General features: G+C 45.3%; 1 protein-coding gene and 1 long non-coding RNA gene across 29 annotated transcripts in view; one reads left to right on the top strand and one right to left on the bottom strand.

Moving 5' to 3' along the window:
- tcf7l2 (transcription factor 7 like 2) overlaps positions 1-26,278 on the bottom strand; it is an 87,952-nt gene that overhangs the window by 50,463 nt on the left and 11,211 nt on the right. For 18 of the 28 annotated variants that reach the window (XM_048986671.1, XM_048986672.1, XM_048986676.1 and 15 more), the window contains exons 4-5: positions 10,119-10,220; positions 5,924-5,983 (exon numbers count right to left, since the gene is read on the bottom strand). The exons of 3 other annotated variants lie outside the window; for them this stretch is intronic. In XM_048986671.1, the coding sequence (XP_048842628.1) occupies positions 5,924-5,983; positions 10,119-10,220 (162 nt within the window). The remainder of the gene's footprint in view (positions 1-5,923; positions 5,984-10,118; positions 10,221-26,278) is intronic. 7 more of the 28 variants (XM_048986677.1, XM_048986680.1, XM_048986682.1 and 4 more) reach the window with 1 other exon arrangement.
- LOC125715337 (uncharacterized) lies at positions 1,567-24,421 on the top strand. The gene is made up of 5 exons (XR_007384013.1): positions 1,567-1,704; positions 2,063-2,133; positions 9,596-9,702; positions 17,419-17,585; positions 24,292-24,421. It is a non-coding gene; the product is annotated as an uncharacterized LOC125715337 (long non-coding RNA).

Genomic DNA, 26,278 nt, shown 5'->3' with positions numbered 1-26,278 from the left:
AAAAATAGTAAACAGTTTACTGTGCTGACAGCTAAAAATTACAATGTTGTGGTGTGTATAATAGCTAGCTGCCCAGTTTGAAATAATGTGATAAAGCCGTAAGATGAAACTAGTTTCTAATGCACATATGCATTTGAATACCTGTATTTCAAACCCAACATGACAAAGTGATTGACGTTCGTGGCTTTGACCCACAGGTGCGGGAATGGATGCGCTAGTTCCGTAGCTCAGATAGTCCACGTTAGTTTTTTTTTAACCAAGCTACTGTGAGAAAACGCCGACTTTAAAAAGCGCATTTTGTTATGACTGGCCAAAAAAAATGCATGGTTCAGTTGCTGCTGATGGAGTAAAAGAATGGTCAAACATCAGAGGGCTACCTGCAAGCAGCAAGGCTGATGTAGCATTACAGCGATTCATGCGGATTCCAATGTTAAACTACCTTAAATAAATAAATAGTCCGCCTCCTCCCCCCCCCCCTTCCACATCGCAGGGGTTACAGGCACAGCCCCCCGGCAATCTGGGAAAAAAAAAACGCGTAACAGTTTTTGTTTCCCTTGGCGGGCAAAGCAGATAACAGATTTCACGTGAGGCTACAGTAAACACGCATAGCGTCCTGCAAACTAGCACTGCATGAATAGCTTGTGCATTTACCAGTCACTAAACATTTTGTGCGTCGTCTGCTGGCCTTTGCGTGTCGGCTGCAGCTTTCACAAAGCTTTAAAAATAGAAACCGCGTTGGAGAATGTAGTGATGCAGAAGGGTCGACTATACTCAGTTACGGTAATGAGTATTTGTAGTTCGTTACTTTATACCAGGGGTCACCAACATGGTGCCCGCGGGCACCAGGACGCCCCCAAGAACCACACGAGTCGCCCGCGGACCTGTTCTAAAAATAGCACAACTCACCAGTGAGCAGCGTGTAAAATGTAATTGTATCCTGTTGCTATTCTTTTTTAATCACATTAGCATTTACATAGATTTGAAAATGACAAAATCATTTAAAAAAAAAAAAAAGCATTTAAAACATGTTTATTACATATGCAGTTTAGATAAGTTTACGTAAAGTCTGTTCTAGTAGCCCTTCGTATGGCTCAGTAACCGTTTAGTAGCTGTCAGTTTCAAAAAGGTTGGTGATCCCAGCTTTATATCCTCCCAGTCTCCCACTTAAACACGTTTATGGCTTTTATAACGATCGAGTTCCAGAAAAAAAATCCAACTAAAGTATTGCAATTACAAGTAAGATGAACTATCGATTCAAAAATGACAAAACGATCCCCAGAAAAACAAAAGCTAGCTGTGTATTTAGTCTCTTTTTAACTGGAGTTCTTTAAGTAAATTAAAGTCTAATTCGTGCCGCATTTATTAACAATAACATTGACCCGAAATAATTAACTGAAATCAACCCGTCCGAACATTTACAAGCTATTTTAATGGCGACGTCACATCGGCCAGATGACGTTCACGCGACACTCCTCCATTTAATCGCTTTTGCCTCCGGTACCGTGAACTCACGGAGGCCGCGTGTCACGCTTTAACGATTAAATCGGCCGCGTTAGAGCGCGGTACTCGGACGGGAAGGCGTAGCTATTAACATACTTGTCACAAGCACTACAAACCACTATTACCTCTCTCAGAGTAACGTCACTGCCGCATCCTTTCAACTGGAGACGCCTCGACGACGCGGCCGCTAACATGAGGTAGCTGGTAAGATGGCACTAAAACTTTAGTTTTAAATATCTCCTGGTTTTGGGGAACATATTAACCGAAAAACCGCGACTCTCTGAATAGAAACAAGACTCCTAGTATTTATCGGAACAGAAAGTTTACTGAAAAACCTAATAAACTTCATAATTATTTTCTTTTATTCCAAAATCTAAATTAACTGAGTTTCAAAGGACATTAATTAAATATCTGCCGTTGCACTGCTGAATTTTTTTAAAAAAGCGCGTGCACTGCGTAACTGAGCACGGCTGACTGCTACCTCCATTAACAACGTAGTTAGCTAGTAATAACTTAAGGTCTGTCTTTCTTAATTTCATAATTACCTTTTCATTGTCTTAAGGATGAACTGGACTTCGCAGAAACAGAATTCATGTGGAAATAACAGCATCCTAATTTCCCGCCATCAAAAGAGTGAGTTCGGCAAAAGCGCTACGCGGCGATAAGGAGGATTTCAGGAAAACATGAAAAGCACGTAATAAATATAACATCGATTCCACCTTACATTTCACTGTCTTTAATAAGTAATTCAGTACAAGGTTCGGTTTGTCTAGACTATTTCTTTGCTCTGCTCATGCTCAGACCTGTCAAGCTAAATCGCCTCATTTTGAGGTATTGTTACCAAGACAAATGAATGAATCAACACACAATATGTTTAGATATAATTAGATAATGTATAATGACTCAAGTTTTGTTAAATTTTGACAGTTCTGCTGGATTCTTTTTAGAACACACACACATCTTGTCTTCCTTCCAGCATGCACTGCTCACTATCCAGCTTAGGAGACCTCATGTATTGCTTAGCCTCTCATTTCACCTACAAGGTGGCTATGAAGATCAGTTTTTTTCAGGGGAGGGGGAAAATTAGCTATTTTTTGACTTATGAAATTACATTTTTTTTTGTTCCAACCCAAAGAACCTTTAGGGCATATTATATCACCTCAACATAGAATAACCCACAAAAACATTTTTTAAATATTTAAACATTCACTATACACTCCAATTAACTTGAACTAACTCAAAATGTGCATGCTTGTAGAAGGTGTGCTAAGTTATTCATACTTCTGCAACCTGTGATACGTCCAAACTGAAGCATTCCTTCTAGGTGGCATAGAGTCAGCGGTATAGATTCCTGAAAAGTATGTCAGAAGCAAAAGGTATTCCAGGGTGAATGATTATCCAATCTGCCCAGCAGCACCTCAGAAAGCAATGCACCAAAACTGTTGCATAAGCACACACACCAATGTGGAAACGTGCAGTAAAGCAGTCTTAACTGATTGCACAGGCAAACTTGCTTGCTTGGTGGCCGTGAGCCATGGCCCTTCCTTCCAAGGAAGCTCCCACTCAGCAGGGATATGGCAGCCATTTTGACCCATAGTTAACTCTGACAGAACCATCACGCTAAGGTCTTTAGTTCATCAAAAAAAGCAGATGAGCAACTGATGATATTGACAAGTTGGCAGTGGCCATTCCTAAGCTAACACCATAAAAAAGTAAAATTAATACAAAGATGACCTATCAATCCAGTCAGTTAAGGAGCAATTAAGAACCTTTCATGACCAAATGATGTTTCGAGCTGTTAAGTTTGCCACTGGAGCCTCAGCAGAGCCACGCTAGTTTACGCCATGTCAGCATCAAAAATCAGGCAAACAGCCTCATAATGACTATAAAGGCAGTAGAGGGAAAAACATTTTTCCAGGAATTAGAATTAACGGGAGCAGAAAATGATGCAACCCGTCAAGAGATGGAATTTAGACTGCTAAGATGGGATTTACAGGAAGCATGTGCAGCCAGCTGGCAGATACGAACATGTGTCCAAATTGCTGTTTCTGCACAACTTTCAGACTGCTTGGGGATTAGTGGGGTCGGTCTATGATTAGGTACAAGCATAGAACTCTAAAGTGATATTTAAAATGAACCCATTGTGGGGTACTGGTGAAAGTGTGCTGAGTAGCCACTAACTTACTCCTCAATCCCCCAGCACTGCCATGATGCCATTACATGTTCCTTTCTTACTGTATGCCTGTCTCGCTCCCTCCCCTCCCCACTGCACCTCCACACAAACTTTCCCAAGCCACTTCATTACCCAGCTTCATGTAGAGGTCCCATCTCAACTTACTGGGCCTCCCTGTAGTCACATGCTACCCCCCCGGCGCCCCAGCCCAGCCTGCCCCGCCCAGACGCTAATTGGTAACTGTGCTGGCAAGCTACACAATGAGACACCTGGAGTCCTGTCAAAACAAGTTTCTGTGTGAACAACACTGGAGTGGCCATGGTGACGCTGCAGTGTTCCCGGTGCCGTGGCTACAGCCCAGCATGGCGGGAGGAGGTCTGCATGCTTAAAAGAGCCGTCTGCCAAAATGAGGAAAGCATTGTCTCAGATCGTGCCAAACTAAATTAGTACTCTGATGATACACTGAGCTGCAAATTACAACTGTGCAAACTAACAAAACGACTATTTCCATGTCTTTTAGAGTTTGTTGCTTAAAAAAAAAAAACTCTGAAGTTCAATGAGATAAATGGCTTGAGAGAAACTAAAGGTTTCCCATCTGGATTATGCCAGTCTGTATGTTTTACTCACAAGCTCACTTATTCGCCACAGTCCTTAAGCAGATCATGTTACACCACAAGAGTTCAGCCCTGACAGGCCAGTTACACACTACCCCTTACCTAGTTAGGTATCATTTGCATAACTGTTCAATAGACTGGGATGTCTGAAACTATTAGCATTTTAAGGGAGCACCAAACATGTATTTATTCCAACTGACAATCTGAAAGCAGTCACACACATACAGTTGTGTACGTACAAGTGCCCACATGCCCAGCCTTTCCAGCCCAAGCTTGTTAAGCAAGCTTCAGAAACTTTAAAAAAGGATGAACACCACAAATCACCATGCAAGCTGTATGTGGTGATACCAGTAGTGCCTTTTGGGACATTAGAGTTGTACATTCTGGAGTTCTTTGGTCTTCACCCAGCAGTCACTAGCAGAACATCACAGAGTGTTATTAACTAGACACATGCTACAAGGATAAGCATCTCAAGAATGGTTCTGCTAAACCAAGGCCAACCCAATGCAACCTTGTTTTGTGGTCCATAAATGTGTACTACTAAGAAGCAGAACTTAATGGAAAGGAGTGTGCTGTATTATAGAGCATGATACTGTGGGCATTTCAGATTTAAAAAGTGCCATGTAAAAGTGTTACCTGCAGGGTGTATTTACCTAAACTGTCTGCACAGAAATAGTGCTTAGCCTGGCACACCTTACCAAGACTGCCACACAATACTCTGTGAGCTGCTGTGGTTGGCAGCAGCCAATGGCCTGCTGGGTTGCACTGGAACTGCTGTAGGTGCCATAACACAGCGAACCGAATGAAGGAATGCCACAAGAGTGGGAAATTAAGAGCATCAAAACGATTGTGACGGCGTGCACAAAAAAACAGCCATACATCAGGCAGAGTAGAAAGACAAGTTAGCACAGGTGTCACTTGTCAGAATAAAACTGATGACTTTATCCTAATTTTGGAGGTGAGGGTTCAAATGATCGGATCTTTCAATTTCCAATCAGTTGTTTTTTTTTCTTTGTTGTGTCTTATTACAACACAACACCCTCGGGCTTATATCCAATTCAAGAAGTCTTACTGTGGCCCTCTTGGGTATCCATTATATGGGCAGACTCAGGTTAGTTTACCTTCATATAGGTTTTTTCTTTAAAACACTTTATCTCCAAACAACTCTAGTGGTGCCAGAAGCAGGCATCCATCATGTTTTCTATGGCTTACTACCACCTTGAATGACAGTAACCAAAAGCCTCACCCAGATAAGCAGGGGAACTCATTCTGCCATGTAAAGTATATTCCACAGCATGGAAGTGGTTTGGATTTAGACATTAGTAAGTTTGTAACATCATGAAAAATAATCAGAAAGCCAATAAATGGGATTCCATTTACCCACTCTTAGTCCCAATCCACCAGCTTGATCACAAACTCTTCCTAGATAGAAATCAAGTAAAACCATAATAGAAACAATAATACAAATGCTGGGAGGTGGAGCTGGGGGGTGGGGAAGCAGGATGATGGGGGGTCCTGGGGGGCAGCCACATCGGCTGCAGCGCACAGATGAACCACAACAGCAAGCAGGCAGCAGCAGCACATTTCATTTTTCTCACAGAAAAAAAGCTGGAATACTTGGAATTCAAATTCTCACCAACTGAAATTGGTGAAGGCTCAGATCTCCCTGTCCGGGGAATTCCAAGCAGAGGGGGGCCTGAAATGCAAAGACGCACAGTCCCGTGTCACACAATTATACACTCACAGCGTCCTCCGACGGCCGACAGCGCAAAGCATGTGTGTCGGAAAAAGAAGCCCTACGACCTTTTCATGATTACTATAATGACTATGCTGTGTTATATGGCCTGCTATGTAGAAAGGCCCAGCTGGACTATGCTGGATCACATCATATAGAGAATTTGAGAGCATCTGATACATGCCAGTCACAGCAGTCTGGCGGTTAATGCCAGGCCCCTGTCTCTCCCTGCAAAACTCATTACTTTGCTTGTTTATGAGAAGATAGAGATCCATATGTTAATTCAGGGTGTTTTCTTTGTCTTCTGTTCGGGGAACGTGTGCAGTGTAAGGGAGACATCAAGGACATGAATGAAAACAAAAGAAACATGGAGAGAGAAACAATGTGAAGGAGACACATCTCTATAACGATTTATAGAAATGCAACTTTTAATGCAACATTATGCAACACACATCTGAGGAGGTTAATTAGGAGCCAGGCAAGATGGGTACATCTGGTGGGATTGAAAATAATAGGAACAGAGAGGAAAAACTGTAGTGACCAGTTATGGAGAGATTTATGCGAGCGAGCACATCCTGTATGCCTGGTACCCCCCTGCACCTGGGCATGCTCACGCTGCTTTGGTGAAAATGCACAGACAGCCAGGTGCACTGCATTACCCAACACTGAACGGCAGCACTTAAAACACACACTGACATCACCTTTGTTTACAAAGCCAGCCAGTTGTGATGGGGCTGGACCAAGATATACTTCCTGTATTTCCTGATGTAGGGACACGTATCTCTGGCCATTTTGTTTCTATCCACACTCGCCCATTGAACTAAGCAGGCACGTCAAACAGGACCTCACAGAGCGGCAAAGCAGAAATGCCTCACAAATGTTGGTGCGGTTTCACTTCCTAAGCAGGCAGGAGACCCAGCTGAACTTCCTACGGTTACTGAGGAATAGGCAGCTCCAGCAGCTCAGGGTATGAAAGACATTATTGAGGGTTTTAAATGAGCTCCCATTGACTGCATTTACTGTGACATCTACTTCACTGACTACATTAATTATTATCCTTTTATAGTGCAGAGCTTCCATTGGTTGGGAACACACAAAGCAAGCGAGGCTAAACTCAAAGGGAGAGCGAGACAGGGAAGCCGGCCCAGCACAGGCAGCTCTGTAAGAGCTCTGACAGTAAACGGTGCTGCCTGTGGCCCTTGCCACTGTGCAGCCCCACACGGCTACTCGATCTGGACCCCATCAACCCCCACTCTGTCTCAAGGCCCCAGCTTAAGGATCTCCTTGGCACAAAAGATAGCATTCAGCCATCAGAGATAATTCTACCCCTGAACTTGTGCTGTTCGAATCAGAGTGGGGGGGGGACAGGTTCCCCACACACTACCCATCCTGTAGCTACTGTGAGCAGGAGCCCCATTAACTGTTGAGAGGTCACCTCGGCCAGCGCCTCAGTGTTCGGCCCGGGCATTGCCTCAAGAGCTGAATGAAACTAAAAACTGAAATAAGACCACATTTTTCCTATGGTGACCTGTGGCAGAAAGTAGAGATCATAGGAAGAGGACTGTGTAAGAGGACTGCAGAGAGATGAACACTCAGAGTGACATCCCAGCACATCACACTTGTCCTACATGTACCTCCCTCTGCTGGTATTGGATAACACTCCACCTCACACTTAGCTGCCTTTAGCCTGTCCATGGCCTGCTACAGTCCCTCACCCCATCTGGCTTCCCAGCACAGCGAGGAAATGGTTAATACTTGGGCAACCCCCCACCACTCACACCCTTCCGCAGCATGGCAGAGGAGGGGAAACAATGAAGCCATTGTCAGGTTCGGCGAGACTCAGAGGGAATGACATTGGTTGTCCCCCCCCCAACCCCACACGCTAGTTTTTTTCTTGTTTATGCCCCAGTTTCCAGCACGTCAGTGTTAAAAACAGCCGTTAAAAGTTGATCCATACCAGAGTGGTACTCTGATTAGCCAGTGTATGTAAGCAGCTATGCCTGCCTGAGTCAGCTGGCTAGGCTAGGGTGGAGCAACATTATTGGCTACATGTTGGTCAATGTACAAGCATGCCTGTGTGATGTGCCCCCTCTGATCCTTCAGTCTTGGCACACCCGGGTCTAACTCAGTGAGGCACACACCTCTCACAGTCATGAACTTCAGTCAGGCATCATTATCTCGCAGGCTATCGGCTACCCTTATCATTCATTTTCAGATGCGCATTCCTGCTTTGAAAGGTCAAGGTGCACAGGGCGTTGAAAATGAAAACAGGACCATAAAAAGTAGCACAAGTTTATTGATGAATTGACTAATGGGACCACAACACAATGTAACCATATAAGCTATAATAACAAAAACACATTTTTACGCCAGAGATGGACAGGGAGCAGTACTAAAAACAGGCATCCAAATTCTCTTTGCGGACACTCACTTGATAGGTGTATAGGCTGAACACATCACCTATATGTTCAGAGGCATGATGCAAAGCAGTGCAATGTCAAGTCTGCCAAATGTTAAATTTCACTGATTATTGTTTTTGAGAGGGAAGACAACATACGCATTACTCCGTATTCTGTTTGCACCTCAGAACTAACTGATAACTACACCCAATGAGGACAGGTGTGTCTAATCTCAAGCATTTATTCTCAGACAATTAAGATAAAATCCATGAAAAATCTGTAACAATAAGAAAACTGCATTTGCTCCATTTTCTTTTAATCCTTTGCCTTTTTAAAATTGGCTGTCAAGATGGACATCTTAAAAAACAGCCATTAGTCAGGTGTAACACCATACCTCATCTGATAAGTATTTATAACTGCAACACTTGTGGCAGGTTAAAACCTAAATATTTATCTACATGTTAACTGCCTCCTGATTTTTAATGGCAGTTTGTAGCAGACTGTTATAGTGTCTAATAAAAAGCAACCTTTCAAATCAGACTTTCCAACAGGAAACTTTTCTGCAAGCAAGCAATGGGCCACAAGGACCATTGAAAATTATTTTGATTTTTAAAAAGCATTTTGAATAATCAGGTTTTTAGCAGCTATGGAAGATGAATGGGTGGACTGTCATGTTTTTTGTAACTGTTGCAAGCCTAATCAGATTAATCTTGAGTTCTAGTTTTCTCCTTTTTTTGGCTTATATCGTTTTCTCATTACAGTAGACAAGTTACTGAAAAAATGCCAAAACAAAAATTAAACCATCATGGGGTAATATCAAAAGCGTACATATTCCCTCCATTCATATACAAGTTATGTTATACATTTCTCTCTCAATGTATCATTCAATGCCTAACCTTTAAAAAAAAAAAAAAAAAGGATGTTATTCCATTTTAAAATTTTACTTGATATATTTACTTCCTCAGCGAATCACCACAGATGAGCCAGATGTCACCAAGCGTCTACAGCAGTAAAGTAATGCACCTAATCATTCCTATCTAGAAGGTTTAACTGAACAGCAATTACAGGCTCGTCTGAAGTCATCTGAGATCTGATTAACGTGACACAGATGTGGAGCTGGCTGGCCAACCTGATCAGTCACTGCCACCTTTTTGTCTCTGATATTTCGTAACAGGGAAGTGATGCAGCCTGACTGATCCGGTGTACATCATGGTCCTAAAGCTGCAAAGTAAACATTCCATGGAGCCTGAGGTCATCGCTACAGTACACTCCACTCCCCAGGTTTGTGCATTTAATTACAGTTTAATGCCTGCCTGCTCGGCGGCTGGCTGCCTCTGGGAAACTGATTAACGTGGCTGAGCAGGTTCAGGACGGCACAATAGGAATGGGTGCTGGTCCCACCAAGTGCTGTCTGCCTTATATGCAATAAAAGTAATGATAAAAATAGTAAGACTCAAACACACCTAAGCAAAGTGCCTCCATGTGGATGAGTGTATTGCATTTCCCTGATATGCAGCACATGTGGAACCCGTGGAAGGTAGACCAGACACTCTAGTAATACTCAGTGTTGGCGAGCGACCAAATCATTGTGTATGCAGTATTAGGAAGGTCGGTGTGGGCTTGGGGAAGCATACGTAGAGCACAGGAAGACAGGGAAGGAGGAGTATAAATGTAAGGGACCAGCGGGTGCTACTTACAACAATGTGTGCAGGAGATGGAGACCTGGCATCTTTAAGTGCTTGTCTGCTCTGCAGACTTCCTGCTTGAACATCTAGCAAGGGCCATTTCATCTGCAGGTACTGAGTGGCAGAAACAAACAAGATGGGAAAGAAAGAAAAAACATGTTAACAATGCAGAAAGCAAAAAAAAAGGAAAGTGACCGAGTGCATGACTCAAATAAACAAAGAAAACAGGTCTGAATAAGAGTCTGGAGAAATGATGGCACATGATGTGGAGCAAAGGTTGGTGTCTGATGAAGATTCCCAGCGTAAGGGGACTGAGCTCTTGGACAAGGCTGAAGCCATTTTCAATGACATCTGAGTCTCCAAGTACACTCACTTATGCTGGTCAGGACACTTATGAAATGTTTATGTAAAGGCTGGTTAAGGTTTGCAGTGGGGAAACTCGGTGGTATATTTACAACACTATTGCATGGCTAGGCACAGAGTGGAGAACCAGTACAATTGGAAACACAGATGGAGCCCAAACCTAGGACAACTAGAAGGTAGGACATGACCACAAGCCATCCACGACTTGGGTGAGATATCAGCAGCCACCTGTCTGCATCTCCCCTTGTGCCTTCTCAGGTTAATCATTAACGCTTATCATCAGGTAAGCAAGACAGCAGAGGCTGAAAACAGGACCTACACGTCGCAAGCAAGAGGCAACTCCTGAACCAGAGGACGTGGGCCATCTTCACTTTGCCCTGACCTCAAAATTAACAAGAAAGCCACAAGCAACCACTTTCAGAGTTATTGCATGTGTCTGCTTATCATCACCCACAAACAACTGTATCAGTACAGTGAAAGACCAGGGGCTGTGAACGCCACCATCTTCTCCCGCTTTACTCTTGCATTGACATGTCCAGAGACTCAGAGATCCCAGGTTGGGATAAAAACGGGACTGCTGATACGGCCATAAAAATCCGTTTCAGAGCAACATTCTCCGTACAATGAAATTGAGTATGGGTGATGTACCTGAAATGAATCACCAGTACCATGGTGAGCAGGTATCCACAGAAATCAGGGATACCTCCTCAAGACTGGCTCAGTACTGTAGAGGATACAGGGTCCAGCTAAGCTGCACAGCCTATATCATCAGAAGGCCTTTAGTCACACCTACTCTGAAAGTCAGCCCTGATCCATGTACAAACAGCGCCCGCAAATGGACTGCTGCAGCACCAATGCCTGCAGGGGCGTCATGAAGCCCAGAAACCCTGGACACATAAAAATAACATAAAGTGAACACATCAATTAGTCAGTCATGCCTTCCTGCACCATACTGCTCACTGACATCTCTCCCTGAACTACAGGGCTGCTTTGAGTGCCATGACTATCATTTAATAAACAAAAGCAAAAACTGCAAATTTTTGGTTAAATCCAAAAATCAAATGGTTTAGTCTGGAGTTTATTTCCCATGTTTTAGAATTCTGTTGTAACCAGAGGGCTTGCACATCTTAAATTCACCTCTGCCACATTCGACTAAAACGTAAATTTAGGATAACAAAACTAATCACTAAAACAAGATACTGCTGGATGTGTGGCACCCGTCAAGTCTGTCCTGACATCACTTTTCAGAAAGTAAATCAGGGGCTTTTTTTTTTTTTTAATTTTCCACCTACTTCCACCTGTCCAATCCAAATGAACAGAGTGTCACAGCTGCAACCAACAGAGCCCTGCGTGTGCGCAGGCATGCGTCACAGCCCTTGCCAGCCTCGCAGGACTTGCCTGTCTGTTGCTGACCCTTGAACTTTGAAAAACACTCATGTTTCGTACTGGCAGCTCACATAAGAGCTCGTTAGACGCCATCATCTCCCTTCTCACAGGGTGCTGGCCCCCACCCAGTGATGGCAAACCTCCACAGATCAGGTTATCTTCAACCCCTCCAATAGTCTGCCTTGTGTCTGTGTTAAAGTTGCATTAAATAAACCCTCAGTGCTCTACATACTGGACATATGTAAAGAATGAGCATAGCAGCTGTACCAGTCAGACCACAGAGGCGATTTACGCAGAGATTACACCCAGATGAAAAGGCAATTATGTATAGAAATGTTTCCACAAACATCACCTAAGGGTAGTTTCAAATAAACCAATTTCATGTATATCATTTTTTTGTCATTCATAATAAGCAAAGAAATAAACTGAAAATGTTTTGCAGTTTTTATCATTTGAATTTTACAAAACATTAGTAGCATTATTCCAGAGAGGCACAATAAAGAGAGGGGAAAAAGAGAAAGACAACACAAAGAAGGGAAAAATAAGGAAGAGCTGGTCAAGAGAACGAGATTCTGCTTATTTCTGGACCTTGGGAGTACAGGATCCCCAGCAGCCTGCAGCTCAAAACATGAAAAATGGATTTTGAGTAAATTCAACATAAAAATGTATTGCATTTTTTTCTCTGGAAATATATGCCTCTCTATACTGCCCAGAATCCCTGGAGAAAACTTCTGACAAGTGGGCTGGCCTTGTATCTTTGCCTCCGAAGCAACAGGGACATCAACCACTGGCTAGGAGTGGAGCCAAAAGCAGGCCTGACCGCAAGCCTGAATGTTATCATCCCTGCACTGCTGTTCTCCATCTCAATCTACCCAATAGGCCTGCAGTCTTTTTTGCATTTCATCCAAATGTTAGCCCTCAAGAAAAGTAAGGCAGAGCTTTATCTTAATTATTTACGTACGTATAAGGGGAAAAAAAGCACTTTGCTGTCAATTCCTCCCCAGCTGTTAGCTTATTCAAACCAGACGAGCTGTTACGCAAGGCCATAAATCTCCTGTCGCAAATGCAGAAGACCCCGAACCCTGTAGGCCATCCCAGGCTTACTCCTGAGAGCTAGACTGGCAGCACGTCCTGCTCCTGATTTCAGATGCTGAAGCACGCTAACAGCTTTGTACAGCACCTCTAAGGTCGACCAGCAGCAGAAAGGGCAGCTCCACAAAAGCAGAATTTCCTGCATTGTTGCTTTTTTACTTCAATTGTCGTCTTGCTCGTTTGCAGCAGCGATGAGGTGGCAGCGGTTGCTTCTTTCTACGCCGTGAAACCACACGTCTGACCACATCAAAAGCCAGAGTGCTGACTTATCATTACAGAACCCAACCAACACCACAGAATAGCCCATAGCATAGTCAGTCTGTACCCAATCTCCTGAAAGGCATCTGTATAACACTGAAAGTGTGTGTGTGGGTTATGTATATATTACATTGTGGGGACAAAATGTGAAATAATAACCTGTTATTTTGACGGTGTGGGGACCTTTTTTTTTTTTTATTCCTACAAGGGGAAACTCGGTTTTATAAAAATCTGTGATTGTAATCGTAAAACTAAAAATGACAAAAGTCTTGTATTTCGTTTGATTACTTATGGTTAAGGATGGGTAGGGGTTTATCATTTTTGTCATTGTTGGGATTAGGGTTATGCTCATAGAAATGAATGGAGAGTACCGACAAAGATAGGAGTACGGGTCTGTGTGTGTGTGTGTGTGTGTGTGTGTGTGTGTGTGTGTGTGTGTGTGTGTGTGTGTGTGTGTGTGTGTGCGCGCGCGCGCGTGTTTGCGCGCGCGCGCGCGTGTGTTTATCTGGTGCTTCCTGCCACATCCTTCTCAGAAACACACAAAGCTCGGCTCCCTGGCCCAATAGGTTCCTCCATTCCCATAGCTTCTGACCACCAGAGGAAAACCACAAACAGGGTTTTGCCCAAACTGGGAAATCTCACAGATAAACTAAAAGGCGGAGAGAAGACACTTCAGATTTAGAAACTGGGTACAACCAGGAACAGAACAGTGGATTTGGGGAGTTCCTCAAATCTTGTATTCTTGTAAGTCCTGTCCAAAAGATCTGCTGTAGGGATCTGGCCGTGGAGAAAAACCCAAGCGGTGAGCCAGCTTTGGGGACTAATTGTAAACAGGATTTCTTGAAAAACAACTGTGAACACTGGTAGGTGCTGGTCAGGTAAACCAAAAAAATATCCAGTCATAGCTCACTTTTTACAATAGCTGTAGAAGAGTAAGGGTCTGAACCGCAGACTACGGGACTCCCACACAGCTTGACCCAAATGCTAGCGACGCAGCCATGCCGAAAGGACGCAAATGAAGCCATGCAGGTTGACAGTGTCGAGCTCACAAGGCTGCCGGGGGAAGAAGGCCCGTTTTCACTACAAATGACTGCCTGCATCGGTTGTGTTTCATCACAAGGAAGCTAGGAAGCTCACCCTGGCCAGACCCGTCTGCCAGTCCGTCAGCAGTGAAATGCTACACTGGTGGGTGGGGCCACCCTGGCAGGGCAGACATGTACTGACAGGCATGTCTGATTCAGACTGGTATTGCAAGTGTTCCCCTCACGCTAATCCCCCTGCTGGTTTTACAAGCATGCCAGGGGGGAGTGGGCCTGCCAAGATGCAGCCCTGCCCCCAGAGCCCGGCCGCCTGGCCTCCAGCTGCCCCAAGCCCCTTCTGAAACAGCCCCAGCCCACACCTGCCCACTACCCTGCATGCTACTTGTGGGTCATGAACCAGGGCCACACCCTGACACCGCCCCCCCCCCCCCCCCTTTCTACCCAACGCCCTCTCATGAACTAGGGCAGTACCCTGACACGGCCCCCCCTCCCCCTTCCTACCCAATGCCCTCCCTTCTCCTGCAGTCTGCACCCTCCCCCACAGGCCCTGCAGGCCCTACAATGGCAGCTGAATGACTCAATTGTCTCTGATGAAGTGAAAGACAAGGGACTCCTCTAAATCCTTGCTAAGGGATGAACTTTCTCTCGCCTCCCAGAGCTTTCCCATCGACAGCAGTAACTCACAAAGAGCAGTGTGTGTCTTAGGGGGACAAGGACAGCTTTCCTGCCCCAGAGCCAATCCAGACAGCCTCAGCCTGGTCTGCTCCAGGAGCTTCAGGAGCAGGAAGGACTTTCCCTCAAAGTGCTTCCTTAAAATACAAGCTTGGCATTTCTCTTTTTGCTCCTCCCCCATTCTTTTTTGGTTCAGGAGCATGACCCAGGCATACAGGAGCTGTCATTGAAACAGTAACAGTGAGTGCAGAGCCCTGAAGATGGGTGCCCTCTAATGAAAGGTGGTATTAACATTGGAGTGCTTAATGAATGACGAAAAATAAACTTTCAATCTAAAAAAGCAGGGAACCTCCAAGGGGCCCACTACAAATAATGCAAAACCACGGCAGGCAAGCGAACGTTACCAACATTCTCTGACTAGTGTCTCATGGCCATCCAGCTTTGCGTAACTGGGTGAGCAGAGGTTTTCCAGCATTACAATATCATTTTGCCATTTTGCCACTGTAAGCTACAAATATTAAGACACATTATGACCACATCTTCCTCTTCCTTAAATGCCTTTTCAGGTCATGTGCATGTGGAACAAGCTCATCTTAGAGACCAAAGTCTTTATTCAGCTCCCAAACACTGCAAGAATGTGCACAGTGAACTGGCTGCCTGTTTTACCCAGTAAGAGCGTAGAGCAGCTTGTTGACATCATTGGTGGCACAGAACGAAAACAGCATGTCAGTTATATGAAACAGGCTGCCCTAGTCATGTTAAAAACCTCCACTGATTTCCAACCCATCTGTGAACTGGTCAGTGGCCCTGCCATTCACATCTTCGGTGCCGGGGCAAGGTTGGCGCCAGCGTGTAGGACATGCCCACTGGATTGTCACGCTGACCGTCTCCTGGAACACCTCCCTCCCACACAGGATCACGGCGTGCAATTACAGTAAAATGAAAACCTGTTTATAATCTAAATGAGAACAGACCGTTATTCCATGAACGTAAGCACTTACTTTTGGCCATGCAGTAACTACGGCACTGAATCTCAGTTGTCTCTTGCCGGTAACCTGCTCCAGTTTTGAGATGAAACCCACTTTTAAACAATAGTTGCTAATGGGCGAGGAGGGCCAAGCACACAGGATCTTCCTCTGCATTTGCTCAGGCTGAACCAGTCAGCAAGCCAACGCACAGCATTTCCACAACACTGGGGTTATGTATCGCCAGCTGTGCCTCTGGCCGTTTCTCATCATCTTCCTTACAGGTGCTTGGACAAAAACTCCTAATAGAAGCGGGAGCTGCAATTTTCTGTAATTGTGGAGAGAGAAAATAATAATACAATGGAGAGTCTTTGAAGACGAAGCTCCGCCTGCCCAGCCCGCCACCGCCCAGCTGACCGCATTTGGAGCCTTCCGTACTTCTGCCGTCAACATTAAAAGGAGGGCATTATTTCTGAGCGCTCTGTTCGAGGGAGGAACTACTACGGCAGCAGGAGAGAGTGGCCAGCAGAACCAGAAGTCCAGATGAAACTAAAAGTTAGGCTACATGAGGGCTCTTCACAGCTGCTTAGTTCTTCTAATACACAATTTATGAGTAAATAAAAAAAGAATTTGGGGGGAAAAAAAAAATCCACCAATTCTAATAGCCAGAGGCATTTCTGCAACCAGGAAAATAAAACTCGAAAGTGGGAAGGCCTCCGGTTTCTGTGCCCCGGGGCAGGGGAGCCTCCACTGGGCCACGTTTGCTCTAAAGCCAGAACCACTGGGGGTTCTGAAGGCTGACGGCATGGGGCCACGGGCTGCTCTCTTGCTTTCGACTCCTCACCGTGCGCACTCTGCGCTTCTTTAACCTCTACCTTACCCTCTCCTCTGCTTTCAGAGAGCAAAACTTTTTTTCCAAGTGTTTTTTGGTGGTGTTTGGTTCTTCACCCCGTATCTCCCCATCTCACTCAGTCCCTGACCATTGTTTTATTCCAAAGGTGCAAACTAATCAATGCATGTGAGATGTTTCATTAGAACAGCCTGCTGATCAGGGTTAAATTTACCTCCATCCCTGAGCTGTTAGTCTTGCTCAACATGACAAGCCAGGGAACACTGTTAGCACAAAGGCTGTCATCAAGCCTGGCTGTTATCTATCTGTATTTGTTTAACAGGTGTGGACAACACACTATGTAAACACAGAAAGGTTACCCATATCCTTAAGATACTGTATAATGCTAATTTCAATTTGGTGGAAAAACACGGCAAATAAGCTCTATACATTCAAAGATATACTTCAATCTTTGCTAAATGGGTAACAATGTAGTCTATCTCTGAATGACAACAGCATGTAGGACTGGCTCAGAGCTGCCACTGTGCAGGCACACATCCTCAGTCTAGACAAGCTCTTTTTCAGCAGCCGTTTACCAGCACAAAGACGAAAAAGCTCCCTCTACTCTTACCATATGATTTATACCAAAATCTAAAACTAAGATGTCAAAAACAACACAGGCGCTTCTTTTTGGCCACGGGCGGCAGATGCCAGAGAAGGAGAGGGGTCCTGACGGCCAGGCGCGGCGGCGCTCCGCATTCATGGAGCAGCGCAGGAGGTGCGAGCATGCGCCCGGCGTCTGAGAGTCTACAAAACTGCATCACGCAGCCTAAAGACACCAGTTGGCTGTCATCTCCACTCCATGTCCACACAGGTAAGCCAGATTACACCACCCTGCCAGACACATGCCACAGGGTCTACAATTATTATCATTATTTTTTAAAACCCAGAACCTCATGTCTAATGGTAAAGACTCTCAACAGGTCACATTTCTCTGTACACAATGAACAGGAACACAAGGAGGAACTAAAAATAGAGGAATGGCTCAAAGGACATGGGTGTCTTACTGGCCGTAACATGTGCTGCGTTCCATTTGAACTCGGAAATCGGAAATTCCAAGTTCCTAGTCGGAAATTTCAACTAGAACGCCCCCTTAAGTCGGAATTCTGACTCGTGATGTCGGAGGAGTCTACACAACCCCGACCATTATCAACAGAAGTTAAAGCTGTAGCTCTGTATTGTTTATTAGCACTTAACTCTTACTTGTGGCTCATTAAATCTGTACACACCAGACTGTCCAAGTGCTGTCTGTGGATGTGTTAATATGGTATTTTTATGTGCAAAATTTTATGTATTGTTTTCATTACCAACTGGTATTGCTAACGATGAACTTGACTAGAACTGGGGCCTGTTTCAGAAAGCAGGATTTCTTACTTAGCCAGGTAACTTGTGGGATTTAAGGCAGTCTGCGCTAAATGTAAGTGAACAAAGATAAAGCCCATTTAAACTGGGGTACCTTAAAGTTGTCAGGCTTAGAAAGAAATCCTGCTTTATGAAGCAAGTCCCTGGTATTGTTAAATGACTTTCCGATTTGCTGTACTGGAATGCGATTAACTTGTCATTTCCAGCTCTAACTTCCGACCTATGAGGTAAGTGGAACGTAGCATAAGAATGTGGCAACTGGGCTTCAGCTTTGCCTTATGAAGAGAGTGTCACTAATTTTGCACAACATCCACATGAAAACACCTCTCAATGAGGAGCCGTTAACAGAACTCAGGCTGAGCAGCAAGATGCACTATGTGCTGTCAGCCAGCCCCTGATGCAACTCTTATAGGAATCGACGCATCATAAGGTTGGTCCTTCCAAAGACCACAATGGCCAGACTTTTTTTTTTTTTTTTTTTTTTTTTAAAAAGGGGGGGGCCCCTGCCCCTTATTCAGACTTGACATTCAGGAGCCAGTTCCCTGGAAATGATGCATGCTACTCCTGGGAGCGTAAAGAAGCAGTGAAGGACATGAGCGGCCTAACTGCCTGCAGTAGAACCCTTGAGGGCTGCACTCCACCTGACCTGCACCAGGAAAGTATCAAGCAGTAAAAATCTGTAGAAAAGTGCTCTGGATAAAAGCTTTAGCAGAACAACAAAAATGTAAATGTGAGCATGTGGAGCGTGGCATGGTGACAGGAGCGGGGACAGCACACCGTTAAAGCCAGGTGAAACTTGGAATTCATGAGAGAAACAAAGCTTAAGCTGCAGGGAAAGCAAGCCGTCACGGATCGTGCATCTGGTTCTCACTGCACCAAACAAGCGACGAAACGAGTGTCTGCTCCTCGCCACAGAGCTGCGACACAGCCAGTGCATGTGGAACAGAAATTCCCATGTAGCGTATCTAATAGATGCAGCCACTGAGCCCCGCTCCCTCGAGTCTTCATCTTGGACGTGGTGGGGAGCAAATTAATAAATAAATAAAAATGGATAAAGAGCCACCAGTTATTAGCGCTCATTAAAATGTAAGATGCTTCACTGACAATGAACCCCAGGGGAGGTCAGCAGGTTGTTGCATTTTTTTTTCTCAGCCATTGCTCCACTCCCCCTCTCCTGCTCCCCACGAACGAAACCCCTAACCTCTGCATCAACTCTCATAATGACTCCTGGTCATTGCCGCTGTCCTCCTCCTCCGCCCACGTAACAGCTGATACCCACACGACCCCTCACACCCTGTTGCAGCTTGGCTTCACCCGCACCTCTGCCGGGTCCCGGCCAGGCTGACATTTGCCCATTCAGATGATCCTACACTCGGCTAATTACAGCGACGCTCAATATGCAACTGTAACCCTTCAAAACTCGCAAACCCCCTCATCTCCTTGTCCACAACCACCACCAGCAGACATCACAACACCAGCCAATTATTGATGAATCTTTAATATGTTCTTTCACTGTCTCATCGCCTATGACAGAGGGGTCGTTCCATCATAGGCACTGAGGGATAAACAAAGTGGTAAATTCCTTATAGACGCACCATCTCATAGAGTGTTAAGTAACAGTTCTCAGTACACCAAGCACCTACTCTGAGAGACTCATTCCAGCCCTTTGGCTGTTTCATGGCAAGACTTTGTCCCCAGACATCACATCCACTCCCCCATGGGAGAGGAGGCTCATGTCCCTTCTACCACCCACTGGTAATTCTCCTGGCATCTTCATTAAACTTCCTGTTATTTTATTACTGTACCTGAACCTCAGTCAGCAATGGAAGCGCCCCTTGTAGAAAAAAAAAATCACCTTTGTCATATTACATTTGAAATCTGTGCTATAATCAAGTAAAAGGACACTACAGTACCAAAAACATTAAAATAAGGGTATTCTGAACAATCTAAGAACATCTTCCCAGGAGCTCTGCTCATTAAACGAATGTTGAGATCCAGTATGATTGACGGAGAGATGAGACGGAATTCTGTGCTGCCAGTTGGACCATGCAGACTAGCTAATGATGGGCAGACACTACGAGGGTCCTGCCACACGAAAGGGCTTTGGACACCAGTGCTAATTACTGCAGAAATATCTTCATCATACATATACGTATTTATGCTGAATAAAACACACCAAATATCTTCTGAATCTAAGGCACATTAAAATGTATCGGTAGCCCAGTAAACCTTTGTAGATTCCTACAGCTTCCCAGAGGCAATATGCCAACAGTCTGCCCTGAAACATCTGACAAGACAGAGACCACTGTCCATGACACACAAGTGTCACACAGACATGGCCCTGGGCCCTCAACACATCCCCTCTGAAATCAGGCTATGGTGAAGTCTGCCTATTAATTACACTGATTTATTTATGCCTGTAGTTTCAAGCTTAAAAAATATAGAGTGTCTGGATATAGATTTCACAGACCTGTTTCCCCTCTCAGAGATGGGTCCTATAAAGGTTAACACGCTTGGGAACAGAACCTGGATACAAACTGTATGTTTTTGTCAGCTGAAGTGAGGTGAGGCAGTACAGCAGCAATGGGGGGTGGGGGGGGGATGGAAGAGGGGAAAAAAGAGAGAGAGGGAGAGAGAGAGAGAGAGAGAGAGAGAGAGAAAGCCCTCAGCCAAGCCATCAAGTTGAACATTGAACTTCACAGTAGTGGCTGCTTTCTCTGCCTTCCTTTTGATGTTACCTCCAAAGCAAAAGATCAAAGGCTTGGAGTGTGGCGTGGGGAAGTCCCAGGCTCTTAGCCTGCCAGCCTGTGATATATGCAAAAGTCTATGCCAAAAAAAAGACAGTGAGAGAGGCCAGTGAATGAGGGGGAGAGGGCGAGTGAGAGTGAGAGAGAGAGAGAGAGAGAGAGAGAGAGAGACTGCAAGCTTGCAAGGAATGTGGTTAAATAGTTCATTTTAACTGAGGGAATGCCCACGTCATGCAAGCAAAGCCCGGGTCGGGCACGGCAGGCTTGGGGTTAAGGGCTCCATCAGCATACAGGACTCCCGAGTTTGGTGGTACAAGCAATAAACCCACTTAGCATCTTGTACTGAAGCAGTCTACAATGCACTGTAACGCAAACGCATGCATGTTTGCAAACACACGCGCACGCACACACACACACACACACACACACACAGGTTTATAATTATATCTTTGTAAGGACTCTCCATTCATTTCTATGGGGAAAACTGTAATCCCAACATGACGACCTTAACCCCTACTCAGCCCAAACCATAACCCTAACCCTAACCCAGCCCAATCCTTAACCATAAGTAACCAAAAAAAAAGAGAGACTTTTGGCATTCACAGATGTTTGTGGGGACCTGAAAAATGGTCCCCACAACGTAAAAGTAACAGGTTTTCATTACATTGTGGGGGACATTTGGTTCCCACAATGTAATATAAACATAATCACACACACACACACACACACACACACACACACACACCTGAGAGACAGCTGTGTGGCCAGAGCGAGCTTGGTGCACAAGACTGGCTGCCCCTATTCTAAGGTCCCACAACTCTGCAAGCAAACAGCAACCCGAAACCAACCATAAAGAAAAAACAACAGCAACATGGAGTTTGGGGCCTGCACCAGACCCAGTACTGTAGGGGACAGTGTTAGTGGGGGTTGAGGTCAAAGGTCACAGTGAAAGAGGTCAGGTTACACAGTCTTAAGGAGTCATGGGCCTGGGAAGTAAAGCGAAAAAAAATGCAGTTACAATGGTGCTACTGTTGGCAGAGTGCAGGGCGGAGAGTGGGGAGAGGAGGGCACACTTAGAACATGGCGGGATCCCGTTTCAGCACAGCTGTCATGCTGCCCTGCGCTTTCACTGCTTTATATTTCCTTTTTTTGTTGGGTGGGTCGGCATGGAGAAATGAAACCTGAACCAGGAGAACCTTTAAATGTAAACGTAATCCTGAAAGGCAGTAAATATGGTCTTCAGGTTAAATATATCTGAGTATTGTATAACTATATATCAACCCTTTAGTATTCAATATTTAAAGAGGAGGGCCTTGTCCATGGGCAAAAAGCTATCTCCAAACTTCAAGCTATTCTGCAAAAAGATGAAAAAAGTCACAATCACTTTATGAAAGAAGTGCAAATGAAGAACGACGAGAATCTACAAGCAGACACCCTGTGCAGGGAAGCTGTGTCACTCTGCTAATGAGCAGGATAACCACCCGACACCGGGCCCTGGCTCACACCATATCCATCACCGATGGGTAAAAAGAGGGCGAATGAGAGCGGGAGTACAGAGGGAGAGAGAGAGAGTGTGTACAGGAAGAAAAATCACAAGAGTAACATGGAAGTGCAAAGAGCGATTAAGGATTTACTTTCAAAAGGCTTCCATTGATCGTTTCTGATAGACCTGCGATAAATCAAACTACACTGAGTCACATGAGAAGGGAGCCTAATCCCTTAGTCAGATCCAGGAGAACTCAAACCAAACCAGCTGTTAATTTGGGCTTTACAAGATAAAGCATCTGAAAGCCAACCTGATGTACCCTAGGGCAAAGGTTTACATCATCTCTGAAAAGCAATCAACTCTGCCAGTTTGGAGAGGTAATCAGAGTGCATGCATTGGGAGAGAAAGGAGGGGGGCTGGGGGGGCTGAGGTATGCAGAATAAAAGTGCAAATGAGGAAGAGCGGATGGCAGGAGTCAAAGCGAAAGAAGCAGTACGTCCTTGAAAGCGCCACAAAAACCACAGCAGTGGAGCATCTTATTCACAAAAGAGCGAAAGTGAGGGGCCACTGGCTAAATACAAACACAAATAGCCAAAGCCATACCCTGGGGAGCCACTGCAGACCTCCAGCCTTATTTCTCCCAAGTGAGCCAGTCATTTTCCTGTCCCCATCCTCATGGCTTGCGCCACCTCTTGCAAAATATGGCAGCCCGCAGTGTGGCAACACTATAATTAAATAGGTTTATTTTAGTTTTTTGGGCGGAAATGTTGTGCGACACCACCCACACTGGCTTATTTCCTTGGACACCCGTACGTTTAAACGTCGCAGTTGAAGCAAGCACTCCCCACAGCCGTCAGTCTCCTCACCTCATGCCTCACTCGCGTGTGGAACAGCGGACATTCACAAGATGTCCACACATGGCAGAAGCAGACACACAGGCACAAGCGGCATCATTAGCCAAGCCTCCCTGCCTTTAATGTTCTGTTTGCTACACACAACAAGATCATATCTGAAATTCAATTTTAAGAATTACGGGAGCTTTGCATTGGTTTTAAAGAGGGCTGAAAAAAAACAGGCTTGTAGTGTCTGGAAAAGATCCAGAGGCAGGCAAAACCACACATGAAATCAGAGCTAACCCCCCCAGTTACAGTGACTGCACTCAGGGATCAGGACCGACTTTCCACGTCTCCTCTTCCTCCCAAATTGAAGTCAAACAAGGCAGAGAGAGGCTAATATTGACAGATTCCTGTGTTGACACATCCAAGTAAAAACAAGGCAAAAATTGCAACTATGCCTTCATTTATTCCTCGTAAACCACCTTTGTTTTCAAACTTCCTGCTGGAGCCACTGGCCTGAGTCCGAAGGTGACACGTTTAATTATGTAGAAACCATAATCTTAGCAGACAGATGGTGAACAGAGCTTCTCTTTTTCACTTTGTCAAATTGAATCATTAGTAATGTTATTTACTAAATTAGGACGCACATAAGCATCCCAAAACTGAGCACATGCTTTCTAAAAACATGGGTGTCATTTCACCAAACATCTGCAACATGGACAGCCAAAGGTGTTTTGCAGAAAAATACCAGCCAGTGAGAAATCTACCACTGCTTCAGTCAGCAAGAGGAGCCTACGGGGGACAAAGCCATCGGTAAACAAACATACATGCATAAGCATAAGGAGTGTGATCACGAGTGGTAGAAGTGTATGAACACCTTTAGCTGATGAGGCCGCAGGGCCACAACATGATTAGGCATCAGGGAGCAAACCCTCACTGTGCCTCTTGTCCGCCCACTGCCCTGTAGTAAACAATTAACAGTTGGTTTCTACAGGTTCTTCATCTTTGTGGCCATGCAGAATCCAAAATGCATTCCTTAGCTCGGTGGCTGGGTTCCCCTTAACCACCTTTTCTTTGTTTGGACTTCAGATTGAAAAACCCCATAGCAACACAGCTGAAAGGTCCAGAGATCAGTGTGCCAGTAAGCAGGTGGAGACGCTCTGAACATTAGGGAGATTTGATCAGCTCACACTGACCCAGAGAACCAAAACGAAGTCATGCCCTGTGCCTAAGACGACACTGGTAAGCTTTACTTACTCTGAAACAGCCATTCCAATGAAGTTCATGTCACTTTTACTGGGTCAAAACATACCTACTGCTGGAAATATGACACCTTGCACAGAGGTCACATTACTAGGCATCCCACCGAGCAGTAACCTCCCGAAAGATGCAGATAAGACCTCTCCCTTGTACAGACATGGCAAAACGAGTGCATGTGATGGGAGCATCCCAATGATAAACCGGTACAGTGATCCAGGAACACTGAACGCAAATTCTTGATGCTTTTCAGTACTGCTGACTGCTGAGTGTGATCTTCCTGTTTGGTGTACACAGGGGGAGAGTCAGAGGTTTGTGGTGTCATATTCTAAAGCTAAGGGATCTCAAGGCTAATATGTCTTTGGGTCAGGGCATCAGGACGATAATGGACTGCTGGTAAAAAGGACGACAAACTGCAAGTACAAGGAGGCACTGTTTAGAAATAAAAGGCAATCTTTTTCTCAGTCTGACAATTGTATAACTTGTAGTTCAAGTTCTTTGTTAAGGTTTGCGTTTTGAGATGTTTTTAATGGATACCTTAAGTTATGTAACAACTAGCAGAAAACATGCCGATATGATAGGCCATCATGCTGTCCCTTTGGCAATGAGGACGGAGCAGCAACGGGCCCCGTCCGCTATGATGATAGGCCATCATGCTGTCCCCTTGGAGTGAGGACAGAGCAGCAACAGGCTCTGTCCACTATGATGATGATAGGCCATCATACTGTCCCTTTGGCAGTGAGGACAGAGCAGCAACAGGCCCCGTCCACTATGATGATGATAGGCCATCATACTGTCCCCTTGGAGTGAGGACAGAGCAGCAACAGGCCCTGTCCACTATGATGATGATGATAGGCCATCATACTGTCCCTTTGGCAGTGAGGACAGAGCAGCAACAGGCCCCGTCCACTATGATGATGATAGGCCATCATGCTGTCCCCTTGGAGTGAGGACAGAGCAGCAACAGGCCCTGTCCACTATGATGATGATAGGCCATCATACTGTCCCTTTGGCAGTGAGGACAGAGCAGCAACAGGCCCCGTCCACTATGATGATGATAGGCCATCATACTGTCCCTTTGGCAGTGAGGACAGAGCAGCAATGGGCCCTGTCCGCTATGATGATGATAGGCCATCATGCTGTCCCTTTGGCAGTGAGCACAGAGCAGCAAGGGCCCAGTCCACTATGATGATAGGCCATCATGCTGTCCCCTTGGAGTGAGGACAGAGCAGCAACAGGCCCTGTCCACTATGATGATGATAGGCCATCATGCTGTCCCTTTGGCAGTGAGGACAGAGCAGCAATGGGCCCTGTCCGCTATGATGATGATAGGCCATCATGCTGTCCCTTTGGCAGTGAGGACAGAGCAGCAAGGGCCCCGTCCACTATGATGATGATAGGCCGAGATACTCACTGAGCCAATCCCACAGCAGAGGAACACTTACAGTTTAGAAACCTCCTCTTCTGCCACCCTCTTTCCATAGCCAGGTCTGGCTCTATTCTGGGTTTAAAGCACTGGTGTCCATTTCGGTTTGGGGATGGGGGTCACTGGAGGTGTGAGCCTCTGTGCCCAGCTCACATTTCCTGGTCTCATCAACTGCCAGTTAGGTGACAAGCATTTCTGTGTGTTTTGGCAGACATGGTCATAGATCCCATTCAAACAGCACCACTGGGGTAAGCTTAAAGAAAAAATGGAAGAGAATTCTGGCATGTCTCACTGCCTGCGTGTCGTCAGAAATCAGAACCCGTGGTATTCAACTGGAAGTGGCCTCTCCTTCACTCCCTCACACTGTCCTGCTAACCACTGCCTTAGCATATC

Source organism: Brienomyrus brachyistius, chromosome 20 (genome assembly GCF_023856365.1).
Source record: "Brienomyrus brachyistius isolate T26 chromosome 20, BBRACH_0.4, whole genome shotgun sequence".
In the NCBI taxonomy this organism is placed as follows: domain Eukaryota; kingdom Metazoa; phylum Chordata; class Actinopteri; order Osteoglossiformes; family Mormyridae; genus Brienomyrus; species Brienomyrus brachyistius.
The sequence above is the reverse complement of the archived record's forward strand: the minus strand, read 5'-3'. Positions and strand labels throughout refer to the sequence as shown.